The sequence below is a fragment of the Gracilinanus agilis genome, chromosome 2 (genome assembly GCF_016433145.1).
Source record: "Gracilinanus agilis isolate LMUSP501 chromosome 2, AgileGrace, whole genome shotgun sequence".
Lineage (NCBI taxonomy): Eukaryota > Metazoa > Chordata > Mammalia > Didelphimorphia > Didelphidae > Gracilinanus > Gracilinanus agilis.
The window spans coordinates 290425066-290446372 of NC_058131.1; the positions used below are offsets into that span (position 1 = coordinate 290425066).

The 21307-nt window shown below is 40.8% G+C and overlaps 1 protein-coding gene across 1 annotated transcript in view; it reads right to left on the bottom strand.

Moving 5' to 3' along the window:
- Positions 1–21307, bottom strand: part of NLRC5 (NLR family CARD domain containing 5) — a 77594-nt gene that overhangs the window by 20267 nt on the left and 36020 nt on the right. Inside the window, exons 14-27 of the mRNA XM_044659712.1 lie at positions 19479–19544; positions 19365–19419; positions 18366–18437; positions 17377–17495; positions 16382–16465; positions 15172–15261; positions 12500–12583; positions 7163–7246; positions 4998–5087; positions 4655–4714; positions 3757–3840; positions 2867–2950; positions 1238–1327; positions 764–829 (exon numbers count right to left, since the gene is read on the bottom strand). Of these exons, the coding sequence (XP_044515647.1) occupies positions 764–829; positions 1238–1327; positions 2867–2950; positions 3757–3840; positions 4655–4714; positions 4998–5087; positions 7163–7246; positions 12500–12583; positions 15172–15261; positions 16382–16465; positions 17377–17495; positions 18366–18437; positions 19365–19419; positions 19479–19544 (1128 nt within the window). The remainder of the gene's footprint in view (positions 1–763; positions 830–1237; positions 1328–2866; positions 2951–3756; positions 3841–4654; positions 4715–4997; positions 5088–7162; positions 7247–12499; positions 12584–15171; positions 15262–16381; positions 16466–17376; positions 17496–18365; positions 18438–19364; positions 19420–19478; positions 19545–21307) is intronic.

Genomic DNA, 21307 nt, shown 5'->3' on the forward strand with positions numbered 1-21307 from the left:
TATTCCAGAGAGGTGATAGATTTCGGGTACAGAAAAAGACATATGTTTTTATGCATGGAATTTGTTTTGTCTGACTGTGCATATTTGTTACAAGAAATTTATTTTTCTTTCCTTCCCAGTGTGGTGGGAGAGTGGGAGGAGAGAAATACAATCATGTTCATTATTTTTTAAATTGAGAGGTGGTGGTGGGGTGTGTGTGTGCTACATATGTGAAATGTTACATGTGCTTCCAGGTGAGTGTACTTTATTATTAGTTTTACTTAACTGTTTTACTTTGTAACAAGACACCTCTCACAAAGTGGAAATAATCTGAAGTTGTTGGAAATGTAAAAACAAAACACATCAATAAAACTTAAAAAAAAAGATAAAATGAGAATTCAAGGTCTGAAGCAACAAATGACAATGAAATGGATGATCCAAGCTAGACAGGCACAATCTAGAAAGGCTTCCTAAGAGGAGTTATGGAATTGTAGATGTGGAGTTAGTGGGGATCTTGAGGCTGTGGAGTCCACTTTCCTCATTTTACAGAGGAAGAAACTAAGTCTCAGAAAGGAAAAAGGAATTTCCTAAGGTCTAGCAGATGTCAGAACTAGGATTTGAACCTAGATCTGCTGTCTTTAAATTCAGTGCTCCATCTATTATATTATGCTACCAGGATTTTGAGGAAATAGAGATATAGTTGGAGGAGAAGAAAGGAATTAACCACCCAAAGAGAGAGATCTAATTTCCCTTCCCCTCTCTATCTACTCCAACCTCACATTACCTCAGGGTCTTTCTGGCTTCTGGGTGTTCTGTGAACTGTATCAGAAACCTCTGCTCCGGGTCTAGGCTGCATAGAGAGAAGAAAGTGATATCTGATAGAAACAATGTATAGTGAGCCCTGATCATAGGGAACAAGGGATAAGATGACAGGACCAGGGTGGACCACAGGATTTCAGACAGAGCTGGCAAAGATCTTTGATATAATTTAGTCCAACCTATCATTGTTTACATGGAAAAACTGCAGTCAAAAGAAGGGAAAGCACTTGTCCAAGGTCACAAAAGAAGTAAGTGTCAGAGCTGGGAGTAGGATTCAAGTCTTCTGACTCCTAGACCAATAGTCTTCCCCAAAATATCAGCACCCAAAAGACTTTGAGAAAATGAGTTGTCACTGTTTATCCTCTTTTCTCTTGCTATTCTGAGGAGACCCCCATATTCTAATGGCAGGAAAAGTGAAATTAGAGGGTGGGTCACTCACCTCACTGAGACTTCATGGACCTGTCTGTAGGCAGAAAGAGCAGTGATGAAGCGCAGAGCACCCTCCCAAGAGATATCATTGTGGCTTAGGCTACAGTGGGAAAGAAGAAAGAAGGGACTAGAGCTATGTGATGGAGATCCTTGGATGTCACTATATGGAGAACATCCATGGAGAACTTCCCTTCTGACTCTTCTCCTCACGCGTCAAATGATTCTTAGGATCAAGAATGCCAGTCCCTTAGCTCCTCCTCATCTATCATTGCCGCCATCATCATCATCATCATCATCATCATCATCATCATCATCATCATCACAACAACAACAACTGGCATTTATATGGCGCTTTAAAGTTTGTAAAGTATTTTACAAACATTATCTTATTTGAGTTCTACAACAACCATATAAGAAAGGTTCTACAGGTGTTATCCCCATTCTATAGATGAAAAAACGAAAGGTCCAAAGGATTAAATAACTTGTCCAAGGTCACAGAGCTAGTTAATTGTCAAAGTTAGGATTTGAACCTATATATTCCCAGCTCCAAATCCACCACTTTAGCCTCTATATTATTTCGCATCTAGTTACATGCTTTTGGATCACCTCTGTGCCCCCAAACACTCCATCCTCAGGAAGAGATGGTGCTGGTCTTTCATTGAAATCAGATCATTATTCGTTTGCTAGGAGTCAATTAGCCTGGTGAGTTGGAACAGTGTTAATGAGGACAAGGCGTCAGGTTCAATCTTTAGAGGGCCAGTTTTGGAAAAAGAGCACTACTATTTATTGACTACAGTTTACTGCCTTCTCCTTCATTAACCTTTGCCAACCACAACTTAAATACATGGCTTGAAACCAAGGGGACTCGGATGAGAAAGCAGGAGTGGCTAATTATACCACTATCCTCACTGCCAGGGACATAGCTCAAGGCAAGAAGTAAGATAGGCTGAAGTGAGATTTCTGGATTATTTGTAAATATCAATGATTTGTGCTTTCCTTGCCATCGATGATTATGCAACTCAAGTTCACAAAAGAAGGACTATTTGGATAAAATGAATAGCAAGAATAAGACTTTCAGGGGGCAGCTAGGTGGCTGAGTGGATTGAGAGCCAGGACTAAAGATGAGAAGTCCTAGGTTCAAATCTGACCTCAGACACTTCCTAGCTGAATGATCCCAGGCAAATCATTTAACCCTCATTGCTTAGCCTTTTCCATTCTTCTGCTTTGGAACAAATATACATTATCAATTCTAAGATGGAAGGTAAGGGTCTATTTAAAAAAAAGAGACTTTCAGCTCTGGTCAATGTCTTATCTCCCCTGTATCTAGCAAGAATTCTTTTTTATACAGTAAGTGGGAAGAACAAGGGACAGGAAGGACCTTAATTTTTCCTGAAGAGAAACCAGAGTGATACTCATCCTTATATCTTTCCCTTCTTTACAGCAGAGTTAAATTTTTTCCCCTTAATTTCCTATCTTGAGTCAAGTTCTTAGTCCCAAAAACTTGGGGTTCTTATCTAAAGGTTGCCCAATCAGTGCCTTCAGCTGATGGTCTCTTTATGTATTCCCCAACTTCATCCACTTCTCTCCCTTTATTCCATCTTTGCCTCCCCTCAATCCTGTAGGATACTCCCTTTCTTACTTGAGTGAGCCAGAGAGATTTATCTGAGGTAAATGCTCCAGAAGATATTTGAGTCCTTCATCACCCAGCAAGTTTCCTGACAGACTGTACAAGACAGAAAAAGACTATGTTACAGACACTTATTGGAAGTTCATTACCAGCATCACTATCACTGCCATCAGCAATCTTTATCCATTTGCCTTAATAAGCATACACAAAACCCACAACTTCAGGAATTCCAGAAAATTGAATAGATATAGACTTGCCTTCAAGGGGCTTATACTATAGTAGAAGAGATGAAGAAACAAAAGAAACAGATAATATCCCAGAGTACTACATGGGAGAAAGCCAAGCCCAGATGATACCCAAAGCCAACCCAAGATGAGAATGCTCAGTGATACTCCCTCAGCATTGCACCTTCCATCTCTCTATCACACAAGGCTATTTTTTAGAATGTGTCTCTGCCTCTGATAACACATGTATAACTCAATGGAATTGCTTGTCAACTCTGGGAGGCGGTTTGGTAGGGGGAGGGAGACCACATGAATCATGTAACTTTGAAAAACCTATGTTTATATTTGTTATTAGAATAAAATAAAATAAAGGAAAAAAATAAAATTACCATTCATCATTAAGAAATAATGTATCCCTGCCTCATTTCTTCCTCCCAGAATCCTTGTCCTCCTTCAAGGTGTGAACTCCATGAAGCTTTCTCTGAACCCTCTCCCTACGAGTTGCTCATGGTCTCTCCTTCCTCACTTTACCTCCTACTATGGCTATTTGTATATCTTCCCAGTAGGCTGGAAGTTCCTCCAGGACAAAGATGGTTTTTAGTTTTGTCCCTCTAGCACCTAGGACAGCTACCTTACATACTCACCTATTTCTTAATTTTTCCCCTAGCTCTAACTTACTCAAGGTGACTCAGATCTTTGCACTGTCCTAGAGTCCAGCACAGTTGCTTTATATCCACTTGGCTGATGCAATGACCTGTGAGCCTGCAGAAGGAAGGATAGATAGAAGATAGTGTCAGCAGCACAAAAGTTTAGGGTCTTGACCTTATCCTCTTTCCTACAGGTGTGCTGCTCCTCTCTCTGGTTGCTCTATTAGGACAACAATAACAATAAGGGTTAGCATTTAAAAAGTGCTTCAAAATTTGCAAAGCGCTTTACAAATACATAGTCACTACATCAAAAATCTTTGGCAAAATCCTGACAATTATACTATCCTTGATAGTTTAAAGCTAGTCTCACAAATCTCCAGGGGAGGATTATTAGAAGGGCTGCAAGTTCCTAACGGATAAAAAAAACAAAAAAGCAGGGATGGTCAAATTATGACCCTGGTGATGCCCCAGAGTTCCTTTAAGGGATAGAATATATGAGCTCAGAAGGTCACAGCTTGGTGTCAAAGTGACCAAGATTGTGGCTTCTCCAGTAGCTTGACTCTTTTATAGCTATAAGCTATGCTCCTAAACTAGGCCAACCATCTCACAAGTGAAAGCCTTTGGCCCCAAGGAGGAGACCTGGAAGAGGAAATGTGGATGGTTTGGTGAAAATATGTACCTACTGATGAAGTCACAACTCAAAGCAACTGTCTTACCAATGGAGACTTTACCTTCCTGCATCATAGTTGGCATTATTATCTCAGAATCAATAGCACATTTTATTCCTTTGATAGCCAATCATTCTATGCTATGTATTTGAACTCCCAGTGTTAAAAAGATTGGGCTAGTTGGGCTGTCAGTCCGGGCATTGGCAATATCTTTAACCTCAGCTGGGAATCCCTGAAATGGGCATGTGAAGGTTGCCTTACCCACAGGATACTCCTTTCCTCTTGCCAGGAGTAAAGTACAGGCAAGCAAACTCCCTGGACCTGAAATATATTTAAGCACATATCAGGACTCCTCTTGTAGCTTTCACTGCCAAAGCCAGATCCCAGAATGCCCCAATAATCCTCTTAAGGGACCAGGCATAAGGATGGAGAATCTGGGGCTCAACCTATAGATTCCTTCATCTTGAGGAAAGGGATCACAGAGCAAGTTCCATGTTCTCTCTCAACCTTCAAGGAGACCCTGATTTAGATGAGTGGTACATGGAACCCTCAGACCTGACTCATCTCAGGGGACTTGTTATTCCCATGGGATATGACCACATACCTGACTTCCACCTTTTGAATTTGTTTACATAGGCTAACAGCACTGGCCAGCAAGAAGGTGCTCTTTAGAGACAAAGTGGTCTGACTGAATCTGTGAGGGATGAAAGGAAAGAGAAATCAAATCACTAAGAAAGAATTCAGACAAGAAACTAGGAGTTTCCCCATTTCTTAATTGTAGTATGGTTTCTTTCACTTTCAAAGATGGTACCACTGTCTCCATTCACCACTGAGAGGAACACTCTGGGAGTTGAACAAGAGGTTTCCTAGCAAATTAAAAAGAACATTGGACTTGCATTCAGGAGATTCAGTAGAACTTAGTATTAGTCCTGATTCCATCACTTAACTAGCTAGGTGACTTATAAGCAAGTCACTTTACTTTTCATTTCTCTGAGCCTCAATTTCCTCATTAGCACAACAGACTTACAAATACCTATTATCACTGCCTCAAGTGGACAGAGTGCTCCAAAAGGAAGATTTCCCCTTCCTAAGTTCAAATCCAACCTTGGCTTACTGTGAGACCCTAATTCACTTAGCCCTGTTTGCCTCAGTTTCTTCATTTATAAAATGATCTGGGGAAGATAATGGCAAATAATTCTAGTATCTTAGTCACAAACACCCAAAATGGGGTCATAAAGAGTCAGACATGACTTAAAAATAACTAAAAACCAACTCTCCTTGCCTTATAGAATTATCATGGTTTTCAAGAGATAATATATAGTATTCTCAGAGCCTCAGTTTCCTCATCTAACAAATAAGACCAGTAATACTTGTATTGGGGGCAGCTAGGTAGCTCAGTGGTTTGAGAGCCAGGCCTAGAGATGGAAGATCCTAGGTTCAAATCTGGCCTCAGATACTTCCAAGCTGTGTGACCCTGGGTAAGTCACTTGACTCCCATTGCCTAGCCCTTACTACTCTTCTGCCTTAGAACCAATACAAAGTATTGATTCCAAGGTAGAAGGTAAGGGTTTTTAAAAAGATACGTATATTACCTTCTAATGACAAGCTACTGTAACATCAGCTCCTAGATCTAGAGCTGGTATGGACTTCAGAAGGGAAGGAATCCAACCCACTTATCTCATAAATGAAGAAACCCGGGTCTAATACACAGATATTGGTACCAGAGGCAGGATTTGAAACTATGTCCTCTAACTCCAGAGTCAAAGTTTCTATTATCCACTCATGTTCTTTTGACTTATTTATCATTTGTGAAAAGGCCAAGGTTAAGGGTATAGTCTGGGCCTGTAGGATGGAGTAAGCAACTTAGCTTACCCAGGGACAAAACAGGTGTCTTTGACCTCCTTACAAGTACACTCTATTCTGTTGAGTTAGCCAGCCCCATTTATGAGCTGCCCTTCCCCTTTCCTGCCAGAGAAATGATCAGACTAAAAGGAGCTGGAGATGTGACAGCTCTTTAGGATTCTCAGAAAGAAAAGCTCTATAGAAATCTAGAGAATTATTATTATTTTTGTCATTATCATACTAGTTTAATTTCCTGTCATATTTTTCCAGCTCAGCTGGTTTTTTTTGGGGATGTTCTTTCTATGTATTTTCCCCCCTCTAACAATCTTGCCATCCCTTAGCCCTGCAGAAAATATTTAAAATAAATCCTTTCATTTGAAAGTCCAATCTGAAATGGGGAAACTAGAGTTCTAAATACAAATGAGGCCACTGCTCAAAAACACTTTCCTTGTACGTGCCTGATTGTGACCTTTACAAATCTTTTCTGAAATATACTGCACTTGTAAGTTCCCGTTCCCCAGGTCCTTTCTGTTCCAGGTACCACACACCCTATACTATGTTTAATTTGGTTTCCCAGTGACTTTAGAGATGATAATAATAATGATCCCTCACATCCGTGTATAGTACTTTGCAAGTTCCAAAGTCTTCCTAATTCATTATCTGATTTGGTACCTCCAACCACCCTGTGAAGGAAGCAGGACAAGGATGATTATTTGTATTTTAAAGATAAGGAAATATAGGTTTGGGAAGAGAAAACTACTTGGCCATAGTAATAAAGTAAGCACGTGGTTGAACCAGAATGGGAATTTAAGGTCTCTTATCTCTGCCTTTTGAAACCAGGGAATAATAAAGAGCTAATGTATCATATGATTTTGCCAAGAAAGGTTCCATGAAATTAGTGAAAAGAAATATTTTAAAAGTTCTTACTGTAATAGGTTCAGACTATGGAGCTGGGGTAGGTGGTCCAGTAATTCCTCAATGCTCTGATCACTCATAATAACATGGGAGAATCTGTGGAGGGAAAAATCCAGCAGCAGTTACAGACCAAAATGAAGGACTGTGTTTAGTGCAAGAAGGTGAGGGAGATAGAATGACTAGTTTATTTTTTTAAACTCCTACTTTCCATCTTAGAATCAATACTGCGTGTATTGGTTCTAAAGCAGAAGAGTGGTAAGGGCTGGGCAATGGGGGTTAAGTGACTTGTCCAGGGTCACACAGCTAAAAGGTGTCTGAGGCCAGATTTGAACCTAGGGCCTCTCATCTCTAAGGGCTGACTCTCAATCCATTGAGCCACCCAGCTGCTCCAGGATGACTAGCTTATTGTTACACCTGGAGAATTTGATATTTATTAAGTGCTTGCGAATGAGGCAACTATTCTAGATACTGAAGATATAAGGATTAAAAATGCTCCTTGCCTTTGAGGAACTTTTAACCTTCTGAGGACACAGCATTCACAAATGTACATATACACACATATAATAATACTAAATTGAGGGAGGAGAGAACATAAGCAACTAGGGGGATGGGAAGAAAGGGAATGTAGGGAAACTTTATGGAAGAGGTGATGACAGCTGAGCCAAGACTAGAAGACAAAGATTCTCAGAGAAAAAGATGAGGATATGGAATATTTCAGAAGGGAGACAGTTTATTTGAATGCATACAAATGGGAGAAAGGAAAGAACCAGAAGTTAGTTTGACTGGATTCTCGAGTTCCATGGAGGAGAAAGCATCAGATAAGATTGGAAAAATAGGTGGGAGCCAGATTGCAAAACACCTTAAATTTTTTTTGTTTACTTGCTTGTTTTTTAAAACCCTTAACTTCTGTCTTGGAGTCAATACTGTGTATTGGCTCTAAGGCAGTAGAGTGGTAAGGGTAGGCAATGGGGGTCAAGTGACTTGGCCAGGGTCACACATCTGGGAAGTGTCTGAGGCCAGATTTGAACGTAGGACCTCCTGTCTCTAGGCCTGGTTCTCAATCCACTGAGCTACCCAGCTGCCCCCCAAAACACCTTAAATTTTAGATTGAGTTTGTAGTTTATTTTTGATGCAAGGGCAATAAGATAACTATTGAAAGTGCCCGAGCAGAGGAATGATAGTCAGACTCTTCTTGGCCACTGGGTGGAGGATATAGAAAGGAAGTGAGATGAAAGGTCTCCAGCCAAACATGCAGGGCTCTTTATTTGACCCTTTCCAGAGATCTCTTTGAGGCCTTTTGCAAGCTAACCTAAGTTGAATCTAAAAATGGGAAATCACAGAATACCAGAGTTGGAAGGGACCTCAAAGATCCTCTAGTTTAACCTGTAACTAAATAAGAACCCCCTTTTTGCTTCCCTCAACAAGTAGTTATCCAACATGTGCCTGAAGGTGCTTCACAGTGAATGAAACTCACTAAACAGTCCAATCCATCTATGAATAGGTCTAATCAATGGGAAGTTTTCCCTCACAGTGAATCTAAATTTCTCTGTGTGTAACTTCTACCCCACTACAGTAAATATTCATCAGTTGAGGGTGGGTTTGATGGGTTTTTTTTTGAAAGGAGAAAAGTCAATGGGAGTCCAGTCTGTTGAATAAAATGAGGCATCCAAGAGGGCAAAATTCTTGGTTGAAAAATTAAGTAGGAAGATAAAGTTAAGACATTGGTTTTGTCTAGTTTGCCAGCTGCTTCTGAAGACTTAGTCAAGGCACTGAACTTCTCAGGGCTTCAGTAGAAACTCCACAGTCTCTTCCAGCTATAAATATGTGATTCTAGTGAGATAATTTTCAATGAAGAGTTCCCAGACTGCTCTAAGAAAACTGCTCTAAGTAAAACTTTTAGGATAAATATCGAATCTCTCAAGGAAATTACTGAGAAGGATCACACTTATGTGGGCTAGAATCAACTAGGACTGTTCTTTCAAGTACAATATAATTTATACAATACACATACCTACACACAAATGAATATGTATATATAGAATATAAAATAGGAGATTGGGACTTAAGGAAGAATCTGTGTTCATCAAAGAGCGTTTATTAGCCATCTGAATTCAAAGGAAATAAGATTCTGAAAAATCCTGTCTATAAAATGCTTCCATTCAACCTAGCAAGGAGAGAAATGGCTAAATTCCAGAATGGCTAAGGTATAGTGAGGAGAGTAGCCACCCAGAATATGTTTATATGCCAGTTGGTCAGGCTCCCACTACCACCCTGACCACCATATTTTCTTAGATAATGATAGAGAGAGCCCAGGATCCTGAACCCTAAAGCCTTGGTAATGTCAATGCTTCCATTCAGTGCCTGTAATCTCTGCCTGGCATTTACTCCTGCAGGTACTACAGCTACTACAGCGACATCCATTGAAGACCCAGAAAAGAAAGTTCTTGCCATCAAAGTCTTTGACCCTGTCAAATGGTTCACCATCAGAAGCTGATATATATTATCAGTAGATGTAATATTTGAGAAGAGTCATTATCATCTATTTTACTGTTCCTCCTAAGGGCCATGAGACCTTTCTATCTGACTTGCAGCTGAAACCTTGCATATGAGTAGTCTCCTTCATTAGAAAGTGAGCTCCTTGAGAGCAAAGATTACCTTACTTTCAATTCCTCTCCCCAGAGCTTGGCATAGTGCTTTGTACATAGAAAGCACTTAATAAATGTTATTGATTTACTCATGTGAAACAGGAAGACACAAAGAGATCAATCTAAGGCAGAAAAGTTTTGCTTCCCCATTTTCTCCTTTTAGTGGTCAGAATCACTTTTGGAGTAATTATTGGGAAGGGACAGATTAGTTGATGGCCAGGGCTAAGCTAAGCTCTCCAACCTCCCACTCTGTGGGATCTCCAACATATGACTTTTTACCTGAGTCTCTTTCAGCAGGGGTTTTTGGAACCCAGAGGCCAAACAAACTGCTTGGTGTTAATTCAAGGCCAGGTAGACGCTAAAACCAGAACCATTAAAGGAAGCAAAAAATAGAAAACTCTCTGTCACACCCCTACCAATAAGTTAACTTGAAAACTATTTTAGGAGTATTTTCATGGAGGATGAAACAACCCAAAATCCTGGGTTTTATCCCTCAACCAGCAACTTATTTCACCTATTCACAAAATGTCCCTAATTACAGTACACTTACCATATAATTGGCATCTAGGCTATAATGTGGTAATTGAGGGAGGAAGATAGGGAGGGGAAGAAGCTTGAGCCCCTCCCTCAGTGCTTGTCAGCTCTACCACATAGAAAAATGGAATGCCAATGTCCTTCCAAGAGATTCCAAATGATACTTCTAAGTTGGCTCCTTCTTCATCCCCACCCCTGCCCCACTAAATTTTGCCTTGACTACCTCATTCCTTTTTTTATTTATTTTTATTTTCATTCACTTATTTATTTATTTTTTACATCATTCCTTTTTGCCAACTCTTTTGCTAGGCTTTTAGTGACTTCAAATACAAATGAACAGTGACTTTCAATGAAAGGTATACTCTTTCTCATCCGCCAAGCATCTCTGCCTTAAGTAAACCTCTTTATCCTTTCAGAATCCATTCCAAACCTCAGAGCCAAAGGTTGGGGATAAAGAACATTCTCATCTATACATCTTCCCATATATCTTCCTTTCCATTTTTGTTACTACCATTTTAATAAGACCTTCATTTTTCCATATTGCTCACAAACCTGTGCGGTAGGTCATAGATGAATTTTAAAATGAGGAAATTTAAAGCTCAAAAAGGTCAAAAATAGCTTAGTGTGGCTAAGCGACTTGCCTATGGCACACAGAGCTAATTAGAGTCAGAGAAGAGAACAGATTTGAACCTAACTTTCCTATTTGAATTCATAGCTTCTCCCACTCTGCCATACCACACTTTTTCAACATGTTCCCTGTAACTGGTCCAAGCCCTTATGATCTCATACCTGGACTATTTTGAAAGCTTCCAGAAAGGTATAGGCCGGTGATACATATATTTGTTGATTGACTCACTGATCTCTCTTTTTCCAGGTTCTCTTTCACACCCATCTTGCATCACAACGCCAAGTGAATCTTCTTACAATACTATTTCAGTCTTAAAATTGAAAGCCACCAACTTGTTTTACTCATACCAGAACAGGAATACTCACTAAGCCTGGCTGGAGTTGCAGGTGTGCCTAGGGAATGGCAGCTATTTGTGTGCAAAAGGAGCCCTGTGGTTTCCCTGAGAAGATGCTTGGGGAAATCTTAGTTAATCAGTGTCTCTGGCTAGTGGACTACTTCTCTCTTTTCTTTTGCTTTTGGGCTAGGATGAGGGCCAAGAAGGGGGCTAAAAGCTAAATGTTCCCTAACTTGGAGTAACTAGTACCAAAACTGGTCTCTCCTTGCCCCAAATCATCTTCCCTGTTGACTTTTCATAGGACCTATAATTCTTATCAATGCCCTATGGGCTTTAGCTTCAGAGGCCCTTTTAAAAATGGAAGTATTCTACTTGGGAGTGATGACTTCTCAGGCCATTAAAATTCTTTGGCAAGATCAGTTTAGCAGGGTCTTAAGACAGACTACATAGAACAGATCCTTCTTCATAGTGGAATGGCCCAGAGCATTGCACAAAAAGAATAGGCCCTTGGGGACACCATCAGTGGGGACTTAGCGTGGCCCTTGGTGGAAATATTTTGTTAGGACACTGGGCTCTTAGAAGTCCACTAAAGACAAACTTCATCTCTTTTGTATTTCTGCCATGGGTGACATCTCTTTCACATGTGACCATTCCTTGAATACATCTTACCGAAACACATTCATGTTAGAAATAAGCTTCTTGAAGGCAAAAACTGTTTTCATTTTTGTTTTTTTTTTCTATCCCCAGCTCTTAGCAAGACCCTAGCACATAAACGAACACACAAGAGCTACTTAAATGTTTCTTGGTTCACTGACTTAGTCCTGTGTAGATGGCTCCCCACAAACTGGTACCACTAGCAAACCTTTTCTTAGTGGGTAGGCAATACTACCACTCCCAGCATCTTTCAACAGGAGGAAAGGCAAACCCTGGATGGAGTTGGACCATTGTTCTTCTAGGCATCTCTTACCAGTATAAGACTTCAAGTCTTAGAGAAAGAGGCTGGCTGGATTGTATTGGTTATGATGATTATAGGATAACATTAAGTGGATTGAACTTCAGCAGTTATTTCCTTGGCCCCCCAAAATTGTGAGACTGGCCAAGTGCATGACAAGCCTGCTGAGGCATCCCTGCCAGAAAACGGCATCTCTGAGTTACAGGAGAAAAGCAGGGCAAAGTGAACCTGAGAAGACATCTATTCTTCTACTTACTTGATCTCTAGACATCCCCAACATGTCTTCAGAATCTGGAGCAGCTTCTTCAGGTCTGGTGGATCCATTTTACACTCTCGGAGACTGAAATAAAAACAGCAGTGCCAGGGCCTGAAACATTTCTCTTCTGAATTCCCCCAAACCTCCTGTCTTCTGGGAAGACCTTTACTTATCATGGGTTCATCAATTTACAAATGACAGGGCCCTTGGATACCATCAAACTCAACTCCCTCATTTTACAGATGAGAAAACAGGCTGAGAGATTAAATGCATTTTCCAGGGTCACACAGCTAGTACATGTTTGAAATAGGATTTGAGTTCAGGTCTTTCTGATTTCAAGTCCAGCATTCTATTCATTATGTCTCCTGTCTTCCTATGTTCACTGAGCAAAGTTCCATTTTGTAGTATAAGAAGTTTCTGGGGCCTCTTTTAGTCTCTTTCGACAAAAGAAGTTAGAGAGGGAAGAGTACCATACCAAAAGCGCTTGGGGAAATGTGCATTCCCCTCTAGGGATTCCTGTTGAGTCTTCTGCTTTGTCCAGTGTCCAGTGGTACTTTGATCCCTTGGAGAGAGGAAAATACTTTATGAGAAACCCCATTCAGTTACTAGCTAAGTAAGAACTATAAGATGTTTGAGCCAGAAGGGATCTTAGAACATAGAGCATAGAATGTTGGAATTAGGAGGGACCCCAGTGGTTATCTAGTCCAATTCTCTCATTTTCCAGGTGAGTAAACAGGGATTTAGAGTTGGAAAGACTTACTTGCTCAAGGTCTTACAATCCCAGGGTCCCATAATGGTGAATTCAGGAAGCATTCATGATTCCTTTACTAGATATTAGTCCTATCATGTCATGGATCAACGTACTGATCTAGTTTGTGAGTATGTGACGGGTGTGGGGGGGAGGTCATTGGTCATATTTGTCCTTACCTGGTTCTCCCAATGCATTTCACATGGATGGACTGTTGTCTTCCCAAGCTAGAATTCAATTAAACATTTTTAGGTACCTATTATGTGCACTGTACTTGGCACTGGAAAAAAAAAGTTTAGACAAGATAGCATCCTTGCATTTTGCAGAGATAGGAAGTGGGTGAGAATATCACATGTGACATATAAACTTTAAACTATGATACAAAAGACAACCTAAGAATAGAAAAGAGACATAAGCAAAAACAGATAGAAAGGGGGCAGCTGGGTAGCTCAGTGGATTGAGAGTCAGGCCTAGAGACGGGAGGTCCTAGGTTCAAATCTGGCTTCAGACACTTCCCAGCTGTGTGACCCTGGGCAAGTCACTTGACCCCCATTGCCCACCCTTACCACTCTTCCACCTAGGAGCCAATACACAGAAGTTAAGGGTTAAAAAAAAACAGATGGAAAAGGGGGGCTCTTGGAAAGGCCAGAGAACTCATCCCTTAGGACAACTAAAAACTGTCCCCTAAAAATGGAAACAGGACAGTAATTATGCTTCATAATTTATATTTGGCTGGTACTTAGCCAAGGAAACCAAAGCAATGTGAACTCTGGAATCCAGAAATTGAAGGTATCTTTTGATGAACCTGAGATCAAGAAGGGGAAATGACATGAGCGAAGTCACATAGGAAGTAAGATGCAGAACTGAAATGAGGACCCTCTGCTTCCATTATATCATGCTATTTTCTCTACTTCTTAGTGGCCAAATTGTCATATCCATTAGGATAATGCCCATTACCCTGCTAATACCCTTTACTAAACATGAACCAAATCTCCATTATTCACATTAATAGAGTGTGTATCCAGCACAGATAACTAACTAAAAGCCATGAATAATCCAAAACCAATTTGTATTTATCTGAGTCATAATTTTTTGGTGGCAAATTTCCCTTCCTAGGTTCAGGTTGGCATGAACCTTTAGTACCTATTTCCTGAGCACATATAGGCTGGATTAAATTGTCACAGATCCACAGATTGACAAAGTAAAAGAGTGATAATTGGTCAAATTCTGTCTTATGTGACATTTGGAATTTCCCTGCTGGCTTCCTAGGATTAGCTTCATCAAAGGCTCCCAAATACAGATGGTCTAGGACTGTGATGGTGAACACATGGTTTGCATGCTCTGTGTGCCAGAAGGGGCTACTCTGTTCCCCCTCTCCACTGCGCCTGAAGACATTTTTTAAATGCCCTGCCCCTCTGCCCAGCAGCCCAGTGCAAGCACTTCCTCCCTTCTCTTTCTGGGGTAATGAGGGGTTCACAGGCAGCCTGAGGGTGATGTTTGGGCATGCAATCTCTAAAAAGTTCACCAGCACTGTCTAGGACAGTGACGGCAAAGCTATGACACACATGTCAGCACTGACACATGTAGCCATTTTTGATGACACGCGGCTGCATGCGGCTGCATACAGAGAAGTATGGACCACATGTTGAGGATGAAACATTTGCTGTAGTGTAGTGTAGACATTCTGTGCACTATAGATGACAATTCTACCTATATTAATTTAACTATTTTGGTTTATTAAATACAGTTACATATTACAATTATACATTTTTGTTATTTAAACTACAAATATCGTGAAATTGTGGTTTTTTTCTCGAAGTGACACACCACCTGAGTTATGTTCGGTTTTGGGGCGAATTTTGACACACCAGGCTCAAAAGATTGCCCATCACTGGTCTAGGAAGAGACAGAGAGCCAAACTCACCTGATATCTACCTCATAGATCCACTCCAGGTTAGAGAAGGTTGAGGCTAAGCAGAACACAGCTTCCAAAGATGCTCTATTCTCATTCAAACTAGAGAAACATGGGAAGGGGATCATTAAATCAGACCTTCCCAAGAGCTAAAAGTACATTTATGGTATATTCAGAGTAAGATTTTTTTTAAAGGGTCAGAGAGAAAAAACTTATTGACCATCAAAACAGAAAGGGCCTTTGAGATCATTTAGACCAATCAACTCATTTCCTAGTTTTTTAAAATAAGAATTTCTATTAACGTTTTTTGTTTTTTATCTCAGTCATTTATGAATATAAGCTTTTACCTCTTCCCCCAGTAAGTTCTCCACTGAAACAGAGAAAAACAATTAAGCAAAACTACCTAACCCAGTGAGAGTATCTGGCATTGTATGCAGCATTCTGTATTTGCAGTCAAACATCTCTCTAGTAAAAGGATGGAGATGACTTTCCTGAGCTCTAGGGCCAAAATTAAATCCCTTTATTTAAAAAACCCTCCATCTTCCATCATGGCAATGCTTCAACACTATTACTTACAGATGAGTTGCTAATTTGCATTTATGGAGAGAGTTTCTTTGTTGAGAATTTCATATTTCAATGAAATCACGAATTGAGATCTTTCCCTCTCCCTTTCTCCCATTATCTATCTCTGCCTCCTTTTCTCCCCCTATCTTTGTCTGCCTCCCTTTCTTCCTTTCTCTGTCTCTCTCTGTCTCTCTGTCTCTCTCTTTTATGTAACTATATCTATATACCCACATCTATCTATTATGGAAAGAGAAATAATGGGTCATATTCAAATATGCTTTATGGATACAAAGTTCTTTACTTATATTAATCTCATTTAGTCCTCACAAAAATCCTGGAAGGCAAGGAGTACAAATATTATTCCACTTGACAGATGAAGAAATGGAGGCTTAGTAACTAGCCCAAGACCACACAGTTGGCAAAATGGCAAACCCAAAATCAGATTTCTTAATTTCAAGGCTTTATCTGTAAGTAAAAGCAAAGAATAACAGGAGACTTCCTAGAGGGATTCTTCCCTCACCCCCTCACCCATGAATCCCAAGCAGAGGAGTCTTGCTGCAAGGTCAGAATTCAAATTCAAGATAGCTTAGCTCCTTGCCCCACACAGCAGTCAGTTTCCCCAACCCACCAAGTGCCACAGTCCAGCCTCATAACTTACGTCAGCAACTGCAGGGATCTCAGGCCTGGGAGGAAGTGAGTCAGTTTCTCAATGCCTTTGCTGCCCAAACAGTTGTTGGATAAGCTGGGAGGGAGTGGGTAGATCAAAAGGAAAGTTTTCTCTGAATAAAGATGGCTACATGGGAATCGAAGCAAAAGGGAAGAAAACTTCCTTCTGCCCCAGTTTCTAAAGTCTGCCCCTGAGGAACATTGCTCATAGCTGAAATTCCACATTTTGATAGGTTCGATGTTTCTTAAGACTGGGTCTGAATCTTGAAAAGAAAAACCCAGTCTTCTACCCACTTTTTCACTTGGCTAGCCACCCCTGGCCCATGGTTCCTGTCCATGGCTCATAGCCAGTTCCTGCACAATAATACCACAGATATTGGGGAAATGTCATATAGTGACAGTGACTGGGGAAGGACAATGGAGAAGAGGTACTGAGAAATGTTGGTCACTTCCCCTTCCTGATTGGCTGAGGAGTTCATAAAGAATAATCTATCACAATTGCCTAGTCCTTTTAACCCTCAAAGGCACATTCAGGAACGTTATTTTATTTGGTCTTAGGAGGAAGGCAGGGCTGGAATTATTATATCCATTTAACAGTTGAGGAAACTAGAGATTTGAAAACTTTAAATGACTTTTCTGTTGTCATAGTGGGCATTAGTGGCATAGTTGGATTTATTGCTTTGTTGCTTGGTCTCTTGTACCAAGATTATTTCCAGTTATGACAGCAACAGTCTGGTAGAAGACAAAGGGGGACAGAGGCTTTGGCTCCTCATGAATGGATTAGCTGAGGCAAGATTTCCCAGTGTGAAGGGGAACCCTGTCAGGCCCTGGTGAGTTGTCTTGGGAATATGGATGACTTAAAAAATCAGTGATCCATGAGAAAGAGAGCTTAAAGGTACATTGAAGCTTCTGCTACCAGACTTAGCAGACCTGCCATTAGTACTATGGCTCTTCCTGGCCCTGGGGAGGCTGTGGCCTGGCACTCACTCAAGATGGCTGCAATTGCTCAGCTCCCCACACAGCTTCTCAAGGTCCTTGGAGTGGAAACCACAGTGTCTTAGTCTGTAGAGAACAATGACAAAACCATAGGTCTCTAACTCCTCACTCTAAGAGACAAAGGGGAAGGGGGCAGAGCAAGAGTGAAGTCAAGAGATAAAGATAGAACTATAACAAGAGACAGATCTTCAGAGAGAAGTAATCATAGAGAGAAATAATGAATGAGAACCAAGAAGACAGGCACAGATGACCTCAGGTTTTTTGGAGGAAGGAACTATCCCTAGTTCCTCTCTCTCTCTCTCTCTCTCTCTCTCCCTCCCACCTTCCCTGGCCCACCCCAACATTAAAAGAGAAAAACAAAATTCTTATAATAAATATGCTTAGTCTAGCAAAACTAAGTACTAAGAAGCACAGATGGTCCAGAAGGTCAAGAGCTCTAGGGCAAAGGATGGTTTCAATCCTATCCCTTGGGATTATGGTTTCCTTCCAATAAACAGGAGGACAAGCCGCTTCCTCCATATTTCTGTCTTCCATCAAAAGCAGTAGCAATGTTCTCTGACCCTTCAGATACACATATAACAATGGGTTGAAGTGGTTCTATGTTCTGGGAAAGAAAACTACAGAATGAATAATAGAATAGGGTCATCCCTCTAAGGTTGCACAGAGTGGCTGAGGAGGGAGCACCTCTAGAGGGTGGCAAGGGTTATGTTTAGCCTGGGAGCTCCGGGCAGAACCTTGCTCTGTGGATCATTTTAGAGGAAAAGCAGAGAGCACCCATGGCTTGAGCTCCAGACATATTTGGTAGTTTAACCATAACCTGAGTGGCATCCCTGCTGTGGGGTGTGTTTGCTGTCATTGTTGTTTTGTAGTGAATTTTTAAAGAGGAGCTAGATTTCTATTCTAGTCAGTGACCCACCTGCCCCCTTGATCTGTTAAAACAAGAAGTGATTAGAAAAATCATTTCCATCCAAAGGTCCTACCTGATCACCCTGGCAGAAGGAGATGGCAGCTCGGGGCTGTTCTTGGATAGCTGAGTGACTGAAACTGTAGCTCTAGAAAGACACACAGAGAAAATGAGCTATACATACTTCAGCCTAACATTCAAGGTTCTCCATGATCCAGTTCCAAACTGCCTTTCCATCCTCACCTCTTACTATTCCCCTATACAAGCTGTATACTCCATCTAAACTGGTCTTCTATTTTCCAAATACACAAACGATCCTTGCTCAGAAGAGACTCTCTACTTTCAAGAATCTCTGGTCATAGGGGGCAGCTGGGTAGCTCAGTGGATTGAGAATTAGGCCTAGAGACGGGAGGTCCTAGGTTCAAATCTGACCTCAGACACTTCCCAGCTGTGTGACCGTGGGCAAGTCACTTAACCTCCATTGCCTAGCCCTTACCACTCTTCTGCCTTGGAGCCAATACACAGTATTGACTCCAAGATGGAAGGTAAGGATTTAAAAAAAAAAGAAAAGGGAAAAAAAAGAATCTCTGGTCATTTCCCTGTAGCTTCTCTCACAATCTTCTCTTCTCCTCCCATCCCCCACCCCTTCGGACTGTCAAAGGGAAGATGGAACCCCAACTTTACTGTGTGACTTTAGAGACAATACTGTTTCATGTCTAACCAGAGAAATAGTCATATCTCTTCAGTGACTTCACTCTGGACAATGAAAATATTCCATGGCCAGGGTCAGGAGCTTCATGTCTCCTGGGGGAATTTGCCATATTTCTCTTTACAAGCTGAAAAGTCAGAAAAACCACTTGCCTTACAGTGGCTGAGGGCTGTGGGTGAAAGGATCTGGCCCAGGCTGAACTTGGTTCCAGCTGCTTAGAAGGGCAACAACATCCAACCTCACTGAACTGAGTCTCCTCCCACAGTGGGAAACCTCTGACCTAGTAGCAGAGTAGCCTTCAATGATGAAGGTAGATAAGTGCATGTATGCATGCAGGCAAAAACACAGCCATACATATGCTCACACCTTATAGCAGGTACCCTCTGATGCTATAAGCTGGAATAGACAGATACAGTCCACACTCAAAAACAAACAAACAAGAGAGGCATTGCAGGCCCTGAAAAAGCTTTTGGGCAATACCTGGATTGGGTTTGATCCTGCTCCTGATCTTCAGCAAATTTGAGGATGGCAGTTTTGTTCTTCAGGCTGCAAAAGGAAGAAAAACAGATGAATGAGAGGCTAGGAAACTCATTCAGTCACTGCCTCTCATAGAAACTCAGGATTGGCAGGGACCTGGAAAGGTTATTTTAAGCCATTTTCCTGAATTCAACTAAGACTGCTGATTTGCTTATAATAGTCTGTGATTCTTAAAGATTTCTCTGACAGAGGAAAACCAACATGTTGGTCATAATCAATTTATCTTGATCACTCAATTGACCATGGTCTCAGGAAAGTTCTTTAAAACTAACTTAAATCCAATATGCATTTGAAACTATATGAAAAAAGTGACGAAAATGTCCATACCTTTGATTTAGTGATCCCACTACTAGGTATTTGCCCCAAGGTCAATGACCAAAAAAGAAAGGTGCCACATATAAGAAAAAATTTAGTGTCAATTTTTGTGGTAGCAAAGAACTGGAAACAAAGTAGTGGCCCTTTGCTGGTGGCATGCCTTATAGGACTATCACAGAATAGTCTTGTTTTGTAAGAAACAAAGAATATGATGAATATAAAGAAGCATGGAAAGACTTATATGAACTGATACAAAGTGAAGTAAGCAGCGCCAAGAAAACAATATACATAATTATTACAATGATATGAATGGAAATAAAAACAACAGCAACCAAACAATGAAAACTGAATGTTACAATATTATAATAACCAAGCTTAGCACCAAAGAAGAAATTCAACGAGACATCTTCCCCTGCTTCATTGCTAAGGTAAAGGATTATGGATCAGGAATACTGCAGTATGACAACAGGCTTTTCTAATCTGTTGGTTAGTTTTTTTTTAATTTAAACATTTATTAATATTCATTTTTAACATGGTTACATGATTCATGCTCCTACTTTCCCCTTCAACCCCGCACTCCCCCCACCCATGGCTGACACACATTTCCACTGGTTTTATCATGTGTCCTTCTTCAAGACCTATTTCCAAATTGTTGATAGTTGCATTGGTGTGGTAGTTTCAAGTCTACATCCCCAATCATGTCCATCCCAACCCATGCGTTCAAGCAGTTGTTTTTCTTATGTGTTTCCTCTCCTGCAGTCCTTTCTCTGAATGTGGGTAGTGTTCTTTTCAATAAATCCCTCAGAGCTGACCTGTGTCATTGCATTGCTGCTGGTAGAGAAGTCCATTGCATTCGATTTTACCATAGTATATCAGTCTCAGTGTACAGAGTTCTTCTGGCTCTGCTCCTTTCACTCTGCATCAGTTCCTGGAGGTCTTTCCAGTTCACCTGGAACTCCTCCAGTTTATTATTCCTTTTAGCACAATAGTATTCCATCACCAGCACATACCATAATTTGTTCAGCCATTCCCCAATTGAAGGACATACCCTCCTTTTCCAGTTTTTTGCCACCACAAAAAGCGCAGCTATAAATGTTTTCATACAAGTCTGTTTATCTATGATCTCTTTGGGTACAAACCCAGCAATGGTATGGCTGGATCAAAGGGCAGGCATTTTTTTATAGCCTTTTGAGCATGGTTCCAAATTGCCAGCCAGAATGGTTGGATCAGTTCACAACTCCACCAGCAATGCATTAATGTCCCAATTTTGCCACATCCCCTCCAGCATTCATTACTCTCCCCTTCTTTCATTTTAGCCAATCTGCTAGGTGTGAGGTGATACCTCAGAGTTGTTTTGATTTGCATTTCTCTAATTATTAGAGATTTAGAACACTTTCTCATGTGCTTATTGATACTTTTGATTTCTTTACCTAAAAATTGCCTATTCATGTCTCTTG